Source organism: Empidonax traillii, unplaced genomic scaffold (assembly GCF_003031625.1).
Source record: "Empidonax traillii isolate 1590-97213 ecotype Southwest subspecies unplaced genomic scaffold, ASM303162v1 scaffold443:size705114, whole genome shotgun sequence".
NCBI lineage: Eukaryota > Metazoa > Chordata > Aves > Passeriformes > Tyrannidae > Empidonax > Empidonax traillii.
Window position 1 is genome coordinate 189,818 of NW_020955636.1, and position 14,475 is coordinate 204,292.

The 14,475-nt window shown below is 43.3% G+C and overlaps 1 protein-coding gene across 1 annotated transcript; it reads right to left on the bottom strand.

The window, feature by feature from the left end:
- Positions 1 to 1,721: 1,721 nt before the first annotated feature.
- On the bottom strand, positions 1,722 to 13,358 carry CNOT11 (CCR4-NOT transcription complex subunit 11). The gene is made up of 7 exons (XM_027894822.1): positions 12,935 to 13,358; positions 11,365 to 11,529; positions 9,168 to 9,320; positions 8,431 to 8,633; positions 7,446 to 7,648; positions 4,537 to 4,633; positions 1,722 to 2,062 (listed from the first exon to the last, which is right to left on the bottom strand). Exons 1-7 carry the CDS (start codon positions 13,356 to 13,358, stop codon positions 1,865 to 1,867), a joined length of 1,443 nt encoding a protein of 480 aa, XP_027750623.1. The 3' UTR covers positions 1,722 to 1,864.
- Between the last annotated feature and the right edge of the window lie 1,117 nt (positions 13,359 to 14,475).

A 14,475-nucleotide genomic window follows, 5' to 3' on the forward strand; every position in this document is an offset into this window, starting at 1 on the left:
GGTAGGTATCTAAGGGGAACATCCCTTCAGCATGTGCCTCTTTACCCCTGTAACCAATACCTGCGTGGGTTGGGTTAACCTTGGCTGGCTGCTGTCCTGTTGAGGAGGGGGAAAGTAACATGGAAGAGCTCATGGGTCAAGATAAGAAAGTTAGCAGCTACCATCACAGGCCAAACAGACTTAAGTAGATGAAGATTACTTTTAAGTGGCAATAAATTAGAGTAGGATAGTGAGAAACAGAAAATTAAAACTACCCTCCTTGGTAGGCTCAACTTGACTCCCTCCTCACTCTTCCTGCTTTCATGTGAGTGGTGGCAGGGGGATGGGGAAGGAGCAGTGTGGTCAGCCTTGTAACAGTTGGTCTGTGCTGTCCCCTGGTCACTCTTTTCCCCTGCTCCATCATGACCTTCCTCTTAGGGGCTGCATTTCTTAAACAACTGCTCCAGTGTGGATCCTCTCCATAAGGTATAGACCACTGCTGGGTTATCTCAGAGCTGGCACCAGCCTGGCTGAAGGGCTTGGCTGTGCCAGCTTGTCCGACCTGCTTCTCGCCCAGGGCAGCCTTGGCCTCTCTTAAAACATTAGGATATAAGTTTAGAGCACAAGCTCAGTTAACTGTTGCTGCTAAAAATACCTCATAGCACATGTCTTGGGTTTTAGAAGGAATGTCTACAATTGGAACGGACCTTAAATAAGTGTTACATTAGTTGATTTGATGCATCCTAACTCTGGGAAGTTACACAAGTCTATGCCCTAATGAGGAGAGAATACTTCTCACATGACGTCTTACCAAAAGCTTATGCTGTGTGAGATGAGCAATCAATGGGATTTTCAATACAAGCAGTTCTGCAATTTAAATTATTTGGAAAGAGGAAGCCAAAAGCCAGTCTTAACCTTGCATTACTAATCTTGTACTTCCTAAAAATCTGAGAAGCAGATTTAAAACAGCTTTCATTTATCAGTCAGCATTAAGCTGGACCTAGCCAGCTTTTCAAGTTATTTTCCTTTTCAGTCTCAAGGCCTGAATAACAGCAGCTATTCTGCTATCAGCTTAAAATAACAGTTATGCAGACTTCTTTCCCCAGTTTCCCCAAAACCAGGCATTTAACGTGTGAATGATACTATCCCTCTGTGCTTTAGAAGGAAGACACTATTTTAACTATGGCAGCCACAGAGCAACTGCCTATGCAAGTTTGGAAGCGAGAAGAGGCTCATGCCTTGGATTTTTATGGAAGCAATGGCACCATCTTTCCTCTGTGAAATTTTCTTACAAGCGTGAAATAGGTGTGGTATTTCAGCTACTTGATGGCATGATTCTGGAAATATTCAGTGATCGTGAAAAGAGAGAGTACCACTCTGAGCCTACAGCACCCCACACTTCCTTTCTGCCATGTAACAATAAGTAGTTTCTAGACTTTCCCTTACTCACTGAAATGGCCACGCATTTCTAGGAGTTGTATCCATCTCCAAGGAGGTCTTACATGGTGAACAGTGAACAAAGGGCAAAACAAGGAAGTTACTTACCTTGATACAAGTTGACTTTAGTTATACACAAAGAGTTTTAGACACAAAACTGTGAGTAGCAGATTAATACTTAAGTATTTAAGTTTATATTCTCTCTAGAATCAGAGCCTGAATCTCAGGACATGTATACAGCATACAAAGTTTAACCAGTCAAAAACAGAGTAAGGCCTAAAGCATTTCACAAACTTAAACAGCTGTATCAGAAAAATCCTTATTTATTGTTTAAATGCATAAAATGCTATTTATAATGTATTACATAATCCAGGGATTTAAGTTCAAAATAGACAAGTAATTGGTATAGAACGCTGGCACAGAGGTTTTTTTGCCAGTGACAGTCACTTTATTTTGACGTTTTCATTTCTGATGGATTTTCCCCTGTGTCTAGTGTCTTCAGCAATCTGAAGAGGCCAGCTGCTTCTCGTATCCGACTGAACTCAATACAGAATGCTTGCACTTCTATAAACAAGTCCTGTACATTAATAATTTTGTTTCTGATTAAAGACTGAAGAAAGACACAAACAAGACGTACCAGGCGGTTCTGAAACAAAAGAGACATGGTTTCATAATCCAAATAAATGTCTGCAGCCACGTCAGTTAAAGGATGGCCCTCAGCAGTGCAAGTGAGGCATTTCAGGAGCAGTTCAGCTTCATCAGCTATCTGGTACCGCTTTTTCAATTAAAAAACTGAATCCTCTGCTTTATAGATCTGTACTTCTGGATACGGGAGCTTTCTCAAGATTAATCCCATGCACAGATGAAGCACCAGACCCACCTATGCACTGTAATTAATTTGTTATGTAATCTCTGAATAGAGGCAGAGAGAAGGGATAATAGCTTAAGATGATGTCATCATTTGGGTCTTGCTTAGTCTTACTTTCTACAATAAAACCACAAAGAAAAACGAAAAAGCTTCACATCTCAAAATTTCCATCACTACATTATCAAGGCACTCCAGATGGGAAGTGACAGCAACAGAACTGATTCCAAACTTCCTTCATGGAAAGTGCTCTGCTGCTGAATTAGCAGATGACCCTCTCACTCTGTCTTAGAAGGAAAGACAGTTCCAGGGACACCTAATCCAAGAATATGCCTCAGAGCTCATGGCTCATTTCCTGCCTGATCCAGTGAAAAGAGGGGATCGTGGAGGTGTTCCTCCTTCTTAAGAGCTGCTTAGGTAACACCTTGAAGAGCATGCTGGGAGTTGGAAGTGGAGGCCTAGGAACTGGCACCTACAATTTGTCATACATAGATCCAGTCACTACTCTCTGCTTTACACAGAGCACATTCTCTCCCAAGGACAAAAGCAGATCTTTATCATTAAAGTGGTCTCATACTTAATATTGTGAGAAAGAGTTGAACACAAAGCTTTCTCTAAAGGCAACTATATACATGAAGGATGTTTATCAGACAGGAGTGAGGGGCTTGATAGATTAAGTGTCCAAAGCATTTCAGATTATTTGACACTAAATGTAAATTATCAGCTATTTATCAGGAACTGAGTTTACTACTGCAAAATTTACTACCTGTAACAAGAGAATTCAGAAACTGAACAACTGATTTCCCTCACCGAAATCAAAAGGCATCATGCTTTCTCTGCAATACAAGTTAGTTACAAGAGTAACTTTAATAACTGAGGAACATGAAACTCGGAGCAAAAGAACAAATGCAAGACACTGGCTGACTCCCAGTCTGTGAGGATCATTTCCAGTATCAGTTTTGTACCATGCTTTTCAAACAAAACATCATGAGTCTGTGAGGCCTTATACACATTTAAAAAATGTTAGATCTCCCAAGCTCTGCCTGCTACTTAGGGATCAGTATGTGTTCCTTGACCCTCTGTTCTTTTGTCCTGTGTGTGCCTGAAGCACAGCTCCTACATGGTCTCATAATATCCCACTCTGGGCTTATTCTCAGCTGCAGTCCAGGCCTGCTGCTGTTTTCCTGTTCCACTACCCAATATAATATAGGCACAGCTGCTATTCAGCAGGTCACAGGTTAAGTCACTCGTGTATCTGGCAGAGTCCCAAAGCAGAGAAGCATCAGAAGCCACCAGAAGACAACAAATGGTTAGTCACCACCTGGAAGGGTGCTGAGAAAAAGACAGAAGGAGGGTTGCTGCTATTTCCAATCCCACCACAACCCTGTCCTCTGTATCGTGCAGAGTTTTCATCTCTGTCGCTTAAGGATATAGTAGAGCTGGAGAAAGGACTAGAGGCTGCAGTTCTTCAGTATTGAGAGGAAAAAGCTGAGGCAGGACTTGGTCAAGATTCACAGAGCCTTGGGTAAACTGAACGTGGAACTATTTTCCACCAATGACGTACCCAAGAAAACAAGTTTGACTGGGCACTTGGTGAAACCAACAGATCAGGAGAGAAGGAAGTACCTCACATAGCACACAGACAACCTTGCATGCTGAAGGTGTGGAAACCTCCTCATGTTTCCCCGATCCTCCCCAGTCAGGGATCCTTAAAGTGGCTGTAACTTGCATGCTGGTACTGAAGAAGTATGACAGGCTCGTGAAGCAGAGCAAGGTGTTAGGAAGACAAAAGACTTGCAAGCTGTCATGATTGAAAAGCGAGACTTCCATGGGAGTTTTGTAACATTCACCTCAGAGGTCTGGAAGTGTTGGGTACACTTGTATAGAAAAGGAGCTTGAAGCTTAAAATTATGGAGAAGGCAAACTAATACTGGGGAGAAAAAAAGGCTGAGTGACAGATAACCCTTTTGGATGTAAGGACCCCAGTCACATAAAACTGCAGTTTTGCCAGGAAGAAATGTATGATGTCTACAGAAAAACAAGGAACAGTAATTACCTGTGAAGTCTTACAAAAAAGTGAAGAACCATCTGTTAAACACTATGTTAACTGTGTTAGGAAAAAACACGTGCCTTTGAAATAAAGAAACAGTAAGACAGAATAACTTAATGCTTATCAGCCATATAAAATCACAGCATATATTAAACACAGCAATATATGGGACACTTTTTCCAAACCAATTCATTCAAGTACTCACCTGCATATATTTGTCTTTAATCTGTTCACAGGTGGAGATACAATTGGAGATATAAAGATGAATAAATTCAGGTGGGAGATCAACTGCGGTAGTAAGCCTGTTCAAATAAAAAATATCCAGTGGTTTATGAAACCGTAACTCTAGTGATTCTGTTGCAAAACAACTAAGTTAGACTTGTGATATTAGTTTATTCCCTGTTTTGTCATACAGAGCTGATTTTTGACAGCTTCCACAGACATTTCTACTTATTTAGATTTCTTCATTAAGAGTCCAAAACATTTTATTTTAGCTCTGACACAATATAGAAGCTGAGTTAGATTGGTTTCTAGTATATCTGACACACCTACAAACATTACACAAATGAGTCAGTGACACTAGTTTTCAATTTACAATGAGGCCCTCTAGCTGTCTGAGTACCAAGGCTCTTTGCAATAAGCACTGCAATACCATTTTGCTTATTCATATTTGAATTTCATGTACTGATTCGAGATGCTGAAATCCTTCCTTACGTACACAACTAGAATAACTCCTTTGTTACTGCAAAATATTGATTCCTTAGTTCCTTCAGCTGCAAGTTTGGAGCAAAATGAATCTCTATGGTTCAAATAAGAGACCCTGACTAGAGGAGAAGGTTAACTAGAGACTGATGATGCACAATAACCTCAGAAGCTTCTTACTACAGAAGAATTGGAGAACTACTGCATCAAAGAATGGTACTGGTGTATTTTTAAGGGTTAACAGCAAATCACACCTATTTGTGTTTTAACAATACTGACCACCAACATATTTGAGTTGCCACTGTTTCTTAACGGAAAGAGCAGTACAGCTCTCTTCAGATAACAACATATACACTAAATGTAGAACTGCCTAAGGTTACAACAGAACTTGACCCAAGTAAATCCAATCAGTCCTATCTCAAGCAGTGAAAGGGGGGCAATAGGGAAAAAGGTGCATGTTTTAGTTTCAAGTGCAGTTTCAATTTTTTGTCTTATTTCACTTAAAAATCAGTGTCTCCCTGTTTGCACTGAGTCATTTGTCTGATGATAGAAATTGTTCCTATGGTAGCTGTGCTGTGGGAGAACCAGCATGCCTGGTGCTGTAGCTATCCTGGACATTCAGGGCAGTCACTGCTGTCTGCAATGTAGGGAGGGATTTATTTCAGGTATGTTTCTTTCCTCAAATGATATTTAAGTGCAGTTTGACCCTGCTGCAAAAAAGACTGCTGAAGGAGGCCGATTTGGTAGATCACATTCAGTAATTGCCATTCAGAAATGGAAAAAAATAAGACAGATGTACTTCTGTAGTTTGTGGGGATTAGCTGTCTGAGAAGTGTTCCTATTTAAGGGGCTAGCATTCTGTTAGAAAATGGGTTGTATCAATATGCAGAAGTTATTCTCAATGAAAACGGCATGAACCTACAGCAGGGCCACTATTTAACAATAACACCTTTTGTTCACTTAAGCTGCATCAAGAATGCAAATTGGGATTAAGCAGATTAGCCACATGGAATTAACTGTTTGTGGAGGATTCTCACAATAGCTGCCCTTTGTCCCACTGTACTCTTCTATCTCCCACACAGGCATGCCTCAAGAAGGATCAAAATGAACATTTCCAGATGTCCTAATAAAACACAACTGCTCCCCTAGTTGGCAGAAAACATGGAAGCTAGAGACGGCGCTAAGTTTTTAGGTATGAGAAAAGAACATGAATTTGTGTGACTCATTAGGGGAGCTGTCAGTCACTACAGTTCAAACACAAACACATCCATTCACTGGTCATTTTGCAAGTCAGGAACTAAACCGGCAGCTTCCTGGGACATAGGGGAATTTATTTATTATCCAGAACCTGAGGTCTGACAAAAACATTCAGACATATTATGGATTGCAGTGACAGACTCTCTAAGTGGCACCATTTTAAATAACTGTTTTGAGCTCAGTGTATCAGTTTGATAAAATAATCTTCTAGCAGTTACCCACTCCAGCTGAAGTTATGCAAAACAGGACATGTATTTCCCTATTCTTATCAAAGTAGAAACACTTTGCTAATTTTAGAGAGTAATACAGTGTTTTCTAAAGAAAATAAGCCTCTCCATTCTTGGAGCAGGGACTGAAAGATTGCACTGGCAAAGCACCAATGCAAGAAACTATCTTTTTACCATACCTAATATGGTATGTTATGAATCATTAACAAAAAGATATTTTAATTAAACTATAAAATTATATATAAATTATATAAAATTATAATTAATATAAAGTGCAATATATGCCTCCAATATCACATCTTTCTCCCGGGAAATTGTGAGGGTTTTTTCCTGTTGCAATTTTGCAGCTGCTAATAGGAAGCTGTTAACATTACAGCTATATTTTAAAATAGCAAGGCTGTAAAAAGGAACTTAAAAATTGGCAGTGTTCTCTCAAGTTAGCCCTGAAGATGTTTGAGAGGTCCAATTCTTTAATACCCACCCTAAACTAACTTTATAAACTTAGTCTGGACTAAAATAAGAGGTTTTTCTCTTAAACTACAGGCACCACCAATAAAGAACTATAGGAAAGGAAGTAAAGCATTTATGAAAGAAACAGCATTAGACAGTCCAGGAGTCATAAAAAGCAACAAATCCACAGCACGCTCTTCCTTGCAGGATTAATTGGAGAACACTAAGGCTTATTATTAAAACAGTATGAAAAAAAAATCCAACATAAACACCATAAAGAAATTGAAAAGGGAATGACAGTTTGATACTCTTTTCCTACACTGTAATCTGACTAGCTATTTCTTCCATTCCTGTTACTTTTGGGAGTGTTTGGAATGCATCTAAATACAGCCCTGTGGCCTCACAATCACTTAGTAACTGTTAATTTATCTGTTTTACATACTTAGCAAAACGTTGCTAGATTTAAGATTGTACTCACCGATTTACAACTTCCATTGAATGTAAGGACATGTCCATGTTGACCAAGACAGAAAAATACTCTGTTATTTGACTAGACTGCATTAGTTTCAGCAACATTTCTATGGCTACTAAAGGATTGTTTTCAACCAGGTCTGGCAATTTGGCAGGAGTGAGACCAATATGGTAAACAAGCTTGGGATCCTTTTCCAATTCTCCAAGGAGCTGTAAAGAAAAAAAAACAACAAAAAAACCCAAAAACTCTTGGTTTGTTTTGCCTCAACTATTCACGTTACTATTTGAAGAAACTACTATAATACATCTAAGATACAGGAGAATGATAAGCCTTTAGATGTAGGCTTCTCGACTGAAAAAACGCCAGAGGTCTACTTTAAAATTTCCATGTGGCAACCGTAGCCATAAAACCTTTAGTAAGGCATTTAGCAGTCTTTCATCAGTGGATAGTAAAGAACAGAGAGAAAAAAAAACAAAAAAAACACATGAAAAGTTTCAGCTTTTTTTAGTTTCCTGTCCAGCAGAAGAAAGTCTCAGTTTCAGGTTCACTGTTGTCAGAAAGAGTTCTGCAAATAAGGGTTATTTTATAGTGTGATGATTATGAAAAAAAAGCCCACTGAAATCAGGGGTAATATTATCAAATTGAGAAAAAATAATTAATTTGGTGTTGGTATTTCTGAAATAATTATTTATAAAAAGCTTCCACAGAAGCATGAACAACTTAGTTATATGAAGATTCTTCCATGCAGAAAAATATCAGTGTCACTTATTGATCAACTCTAACTACATCCAGTCACTGCTATGGAGTTTAAGGATTTCTTCCATAATAACACAAATCCAAGTCAAAATTCTTGGGTTTTTACAATTTGAAGTACTTGGAGTTTCCTGAATCCAAACACAGATCATTTAAAGTGCTCAAAGTTTTCTAAAATACACGAGTTAGACAGCTTGTTAGGAAATCATTCTAGACAGCAAAACTGCATCATACTTGCCTGTGTTTGCTGTGGGGAAGTCAAAGGACTTTTAAAAGCTTTTGCCATTATTCTTTTTATCTCCACTCCAGTGCTGTTCTTAACACACATTGATTTATCCCACTGAATTGTGTGATCTGGCTCGATGGGATTTAACCATGCCAATTCATCCTCACATATGTGGAGTGGAGGCGGTGGTCGAATAAACTCTGGTCGAAAATGACCTAAAATGGCAACAAAGTGAAATGTTTTCTTAGGCTGAGGGTATTCAGTTTTACATCAGTACAAAAAGAACCCCCAAAGCCCTACGTTTTTAAGCCACTGTAACACTGAGAACAGCATTACAATCCTATTTGCCTCCCATAAAAACATTTATTTATGATTTTTAGTGATACCGTTACATCAGTGTGTTTTTTCTCTTGATTCAGATCATGAAGGTACTGATCCCATGGTCTTTTTCCCCTCACACAGCAACCGCTTCCTTGGGAGGTATTACCAGCCAATGCAGATCTCAGTGCAGGGTCTAAGATCTGTTAGCCAACAGATGACATGGGGAAGAGCTCGAAGACAGACTCCAAAGTCTGAAAATGCAAACGCTATGGAATCTGATCTACAGACAGCCTGATAGTGCAGTTTTGTTCTGTTCCCTTCATCTTAACTCCCATTTCATACTTCTCAATTCCATTCTATTTTATCTGAAGAAGCAGAATAACACAGCATGTCACGATACAGAAACAAAGATGTGAAAATGCACATACTTTCTATAGGAGGTTTTGGTCCACTCACTAAGGCTTCTGTGATCTGGGAAGCAACAGAGCTGTCAAAACCAGAGTTGGAAGAATCTGGGTCAGGATCGCTGAGGATGCTGGGGAAGCTGGCCTTGCTCTGTGTTGGCAACTCGGACTGGCGTTCTGAAAGAAGAATATTAAAGCATAAAATTGAAACAGAGGTGCCTTGAATACTAAAGGTAGTGAGAAACAAGCAGCTTTAAAAAATTAACAAGCTTAAAAAAACCCAAACCAGATAACATCAACATGAAATTTAGTACAGCATCAGTAGTGAGAGTATCAGCTGACAGGCAAGGGACCGAGGTATGCAGCAAGGATAAAGAAGAAATAGAAATTAATCTTAAACAGTCTTGGCTCTAGAAAGGGTATGTAACTGATGTAATCTGCATCCAAAAGCACATTATTAGGTTCCCATGCTACTCCTGAAAGAGTTCACATGGTGTATCTAATTTTGTAATCACTTACTCTCAGAGCAGGAAAGTGAGAAATCTACATGGATCCATTTACACAAGACAATTGTCATACCAGACCTGAAGTCAGCTATTCAAATTCACCCAACACCTTTCCATGGCATTGCCTAATCTACTTGTGCATTCTCTGTCAAACCACAATCAATGCTCCTATGGAAAACAATGGAATTTTAACTGTTATGCAATTCTAGAGAGATTGTCATTAAAGCAAACCTGAAAGGAGATGAAAGTGTCTCTTTGAAGGCCAAACTATGGAACATAAACAAGTTACATAAAAATAATATTAAGGTTAGTATATACAGTCAAAGACTTGAAGAAAAGGTGGCCAAAAGTGAAAATATCGGGGCTCAATCCTTGCATTGTCAGATTTTTAAGTGTTCTTCTGTCACAACCTCTCACCCTTCTGTATCTGAAGACTTGATGGCTAATATTCTATGTACTATTTTGATAGATCGTGTTTTCCACTGCTTTGGCAAAAAAACTCCAAAGAACAAAAACCAGAAAAATCCCCACTACAGAAACACCGCCTGACACTCCTCCCTCCCAGCCCATTAACACAGAACACTAGGAAGCAGATTAAGCCTTAAGCAATCTGAAGTCCAAAATTGTTGGTACCACAAAAGAAATCTTTGAAGAAGTTCTACATGAAACGAAACACCAATCCTTTTCCTGGCTAATTGAGTGTAGTGCTGTCATATTTTGTGTTCCCCAACACTCCTAAGCAAAATGTGCTTGCTCCTTTCTGTGCAACCACGTTGACACTTCCCTGCTTTCAGATAATGCAAATATTTGCATATATGCTCACCAAAGTAGCACAGCAGGGTATGTTTTTCTATTAAAGGCAACAACTAGCATACTTTTCAGTTATTTAAGCAAACAAACAAATTTAAAGTCCAAATGAGCACATCTTCTTCCCCACATTGTACTGATATAGAAGTGGAATGGCCAGTTTCCAAGCAAGCAGGTCTATTTGCAGATACCTAAAGAAAAAGAAACCCAGTGTTTTTTGGTGTTCAAACCGGCTCCTTCTTCCTAACAATATATTTCGGATTAGCTCCAGATGTGACTCATCAGTCAGTGTGACCTGAACAGTCACATTCCTCCTCATGTTCTCCTGTCAAAGGATAAGCATCACATTTTTTTTCCATCTAGCAAAAGTGGATCCTTTTCCCACTCTTGAGCTAATGCTCCAAGATGTAACTTTATTATAAACTGATGATATAATTGTAATAAGTAACAGTCAATTTGCCAGGTACAGCTGAAGTACTGGTACAAGACAGCAGTGTGACAGCTATGCTTTTTCTCTCACACTAGAAATACTGCAAAGGGTGAAAAGGGATGAAAATGCAGAAAAAACACCCACAAAATAAAACAAAAACAAACCAAAAAACTCCACCCTTAGAAAAAACCAAAACACAAAGCTTTAGATTAACACATTTCTATACTTGGAAAATGCTCTCATATTTCAGGCAGTGGCATACATACTTAAAATGTTACTGTTAAGGAGGATAAAAGAGTTAAGGTGTAATATGTGCTTGAAGTTCTCCATGTGCTGGAACAAGGGCTTGAAGACACTACAGCACAGTTCAAGCTTTTCCATATTTAGGACAGATGAAAGTGTTTCTCAGGTAACTCACAGTCATGGAACAATCAGAGTTTCCATTCATAACAGAACCACAGCCACAAACCTTCCTTACCTGCTAATGCCAGCTGAAGGCCACTTATATCCACTGACTGGGCCATGTTCCCCACATCCATTGCAGCAATCTGTCGAGGAGTCTTCTTGAACAGCTCTCTAGGAGGGGCCAACATCAGTTGAGAAAGAAAGAACTTTTCTGGAGGAGTTATGGGTGGTAAGAAGCCTGTGGACACACAGTGGAAAACAGTTCCTGGTTTTTAATGCAGGAGCATGAACAGTTTCCATGTGCTTCCTGTAGAACAAGCAAAACTAAAATGCTAACTGATGAATTGTTTATGGCAGGATCAGTGCAGCTGGAGAGTCTGTGTGCACACATAAAATTGTTACCCACTCAGCTCCTAAAGCAATGCAAAACGCAGCACCACCCTGATCACCGGTATGCATCTTGACATGCAAAATCTGAGGCTAAGTCACTCACAGTGGTTTATTCACACACTTTCCAATCCAGACAGTGAGCTACAAAGTATGACCTGACATGGAAATTCACAGAATCAGAGAATGGTTTGGGTCAGAAGGGACCTTAAAAGACCATCTTGTTCCAACCCCTCTGACACAGGCAGGGACACCTTTCTCTAGACCAGCTTGCTCAGAACTCCATCCAACCTGGCCTTGGACACTTCCAGGCATGGGGCATCCACAGCTTCTGGGGGCAACCTTTTCCAGTGTTCTGCCACCCTAACAGTAAAGAATTTTTTACTAATATCTAATGTAAACCTACTCTCAGTTTGAAGCCATTCCCCCTTGTCCTATCACTACAGGCCCTTGTAAAAAGTCCATCTCCGTTTTTCTTATAGTCTCCCTTCAGGCACTGGAAAGCTGCAATTGGGTCACCCTGAAGCCTTCTCTTCCCCAGGCTGAACAAATCCAATTCTCTCAGCATCTCCTTGTGCCGACAGATGCTCCATTCTCCTAATTAACTTGGCGGCCCCTCCTCCGGACTCTCTCCAACAGGTTATTTTTTTTTAAAACCGACTTACACAATGCTGTATTTACTGACGAAGGGAAAAAGTGCTTCACGTATTTGTCTCTGAGAGGTTTGTTTCACAGCTTCAAAGCCGTCAGAAGCCTCTTATCACCTCCAGGTTTTTGTAACGGCTTTCTCCACAAAAATTCTGCGTTATCACAGAATCAGTTAGGTTAGAAAAGACCTCTGAGATCATCAAGTCCAAACTGTGACCAAACACCACCACGACAAGCAGACCATGGAACAAAGTGCCATGTCCAGTCATTCCTTAAACACCTCCAGCGACGGTGACTCTGCCACTTCCAATGTCACATCCCCAACCCGCACCTGGCCACAACCTCCTTTCACAGGTAGAGAGTGATAAGGTCCCCCCTGATCCTCCTCCTCCTCCTCCTCCTCCTCCTCCTCTCCAGGCCAAGCAGCCCCCAGCTCCCTCAGGCAGACGCAGAGCTCCCCGCGGGCGGCCTGGCCTGTCCGACACCGCGCCCGGAGCCGCGGGCCGTGCGGAGCTCCCGCGGCTCTCCCCGGGAGGGCCCCGGCGATGGGACAGACACACTCACTCTCACACACACACACTCTCACACACACACACGCACGCACTTACCTGAGAGCGGGGTGCGCTCAGCCTCGTCGCCGCCGCCGCGCTCGGGCGCGGGGTTGAGCAGGTGCGCGAAGACGGCGGCGAAGGGGTTGGCGGCGAGCGGCTCGGTGCGGTACATCTCCCACAGCAGGTACAGCGCCGTGAGCCGCTGCGCCGGGCTGGGCAGCAGGTCGGGCTGCTGCAGCAGCAGGACGAGCACCGAGCCCAGCCGGAAGTGCTCGGCCTTCCCGAAGTAGTGGTGGAAGGCGCCGGAGAGCCCCTCGAAGGTGCTGCCGCCCGCCTCCTCCGACACGATGCTCAGCAGGCTCGACAGCTCCTTCGGCGACAGGCTCATCCTGCCGCCCGCCGCCGCCGCCGCCGCCGCCGCCTCGCCCGCCTCCGCTCCCCCTTGCGTGCCGGGCGCGGGGCTCCCGCCGCCCCCGGGCATCCGACCGCCGACCCGGCTCCCACACCGGGCCCGCCGCCCGCCCTTTCCGGCGCTGCCGTAAAGGCTTCCCGGGGCGTTCCGGTGGCGGCGGCGGCGGCGGCGGCGGCGCGCACCGGGATTGGCCCGCGCGGCCCCGCGCGGGGCGGGGCGGGGCGTGGCGTTGGCCAGCGCGGCCCCGCCGCGGCCGCGCGCCCCCCCTGCCGGTGCCCCCCCTGCCGGTGCCCCCCCGCGGGAGCGCGCGGGGCCGCACGGCCCCGCGCGCTCCCGCGGGGGGGGGCCGGCAGGGGGGGCGCGCGGCCGCGGCGGGGCCGGCCTGTGGCGCCCCGTCCGTCCCTGGGAGAGGGACAGGAAAGAGTTGCCGGGGCTGTGTTCCAGCCTGTGGCAGTTTCGTCTTGCCCCTCTGGTGTTCAAAGGGCAAGGGCAGGCTGTGTTCACCCGCTCCCGCTGCTCGGTCTCCGTCCGGCCCAGAGCGCGTCCCGGAGGGCCCGATGTCCATCCGTTTTTTTTTTTTTTTTTCATCGTGGTCGTAGAATCGTAGAATCATAGAACTAACCGGGTTGGAAGAGACCTCCGAGATCATCAAGTCCAACCCTTGGTCCAGCCCCACTGTGATTACTAGATCATGGCACTCGGTGCCACATCCAGCCTCGTCTTAAAAAACCTCCAGGGACGGTGAATCCACCACCTCTCTGGGCAGGCCATTCCAATGCCTGATCACTCTCTCTGTAAAAAACTTCTTTCTAATATCCAACCTAAACCTCCCCTGACAGAGCTTGAGCCCGTGCCCTCTTGTCCCGTTCTTGTCCAGCTCAGGTGAGAATACCCATTTTGCTGGTGGGGCACTCAGCAGAGCTGAAGGGTGGTGAGCAGCAGTGTCTGGGAGCTGGGGATGGAAGCCCATCCCTGTTAAGTGTGATGATCTGTTTCACTGGGTTGTCCTGTGGAAGTGCATCTGGCGGGACAGAAACTCACAGGTGCAGCCTGAAGACGTGCTGAGGTCACGGCCTGGATGGACAAAGGGCTTTCTGTGGAATGTGCTGAGAGGAGAAGGGCTTGGGAAGTCACCCAGCCCAGAAGAGCTTGGCTTTCCAGTTAGCCATACTGATGCAAGAAATGA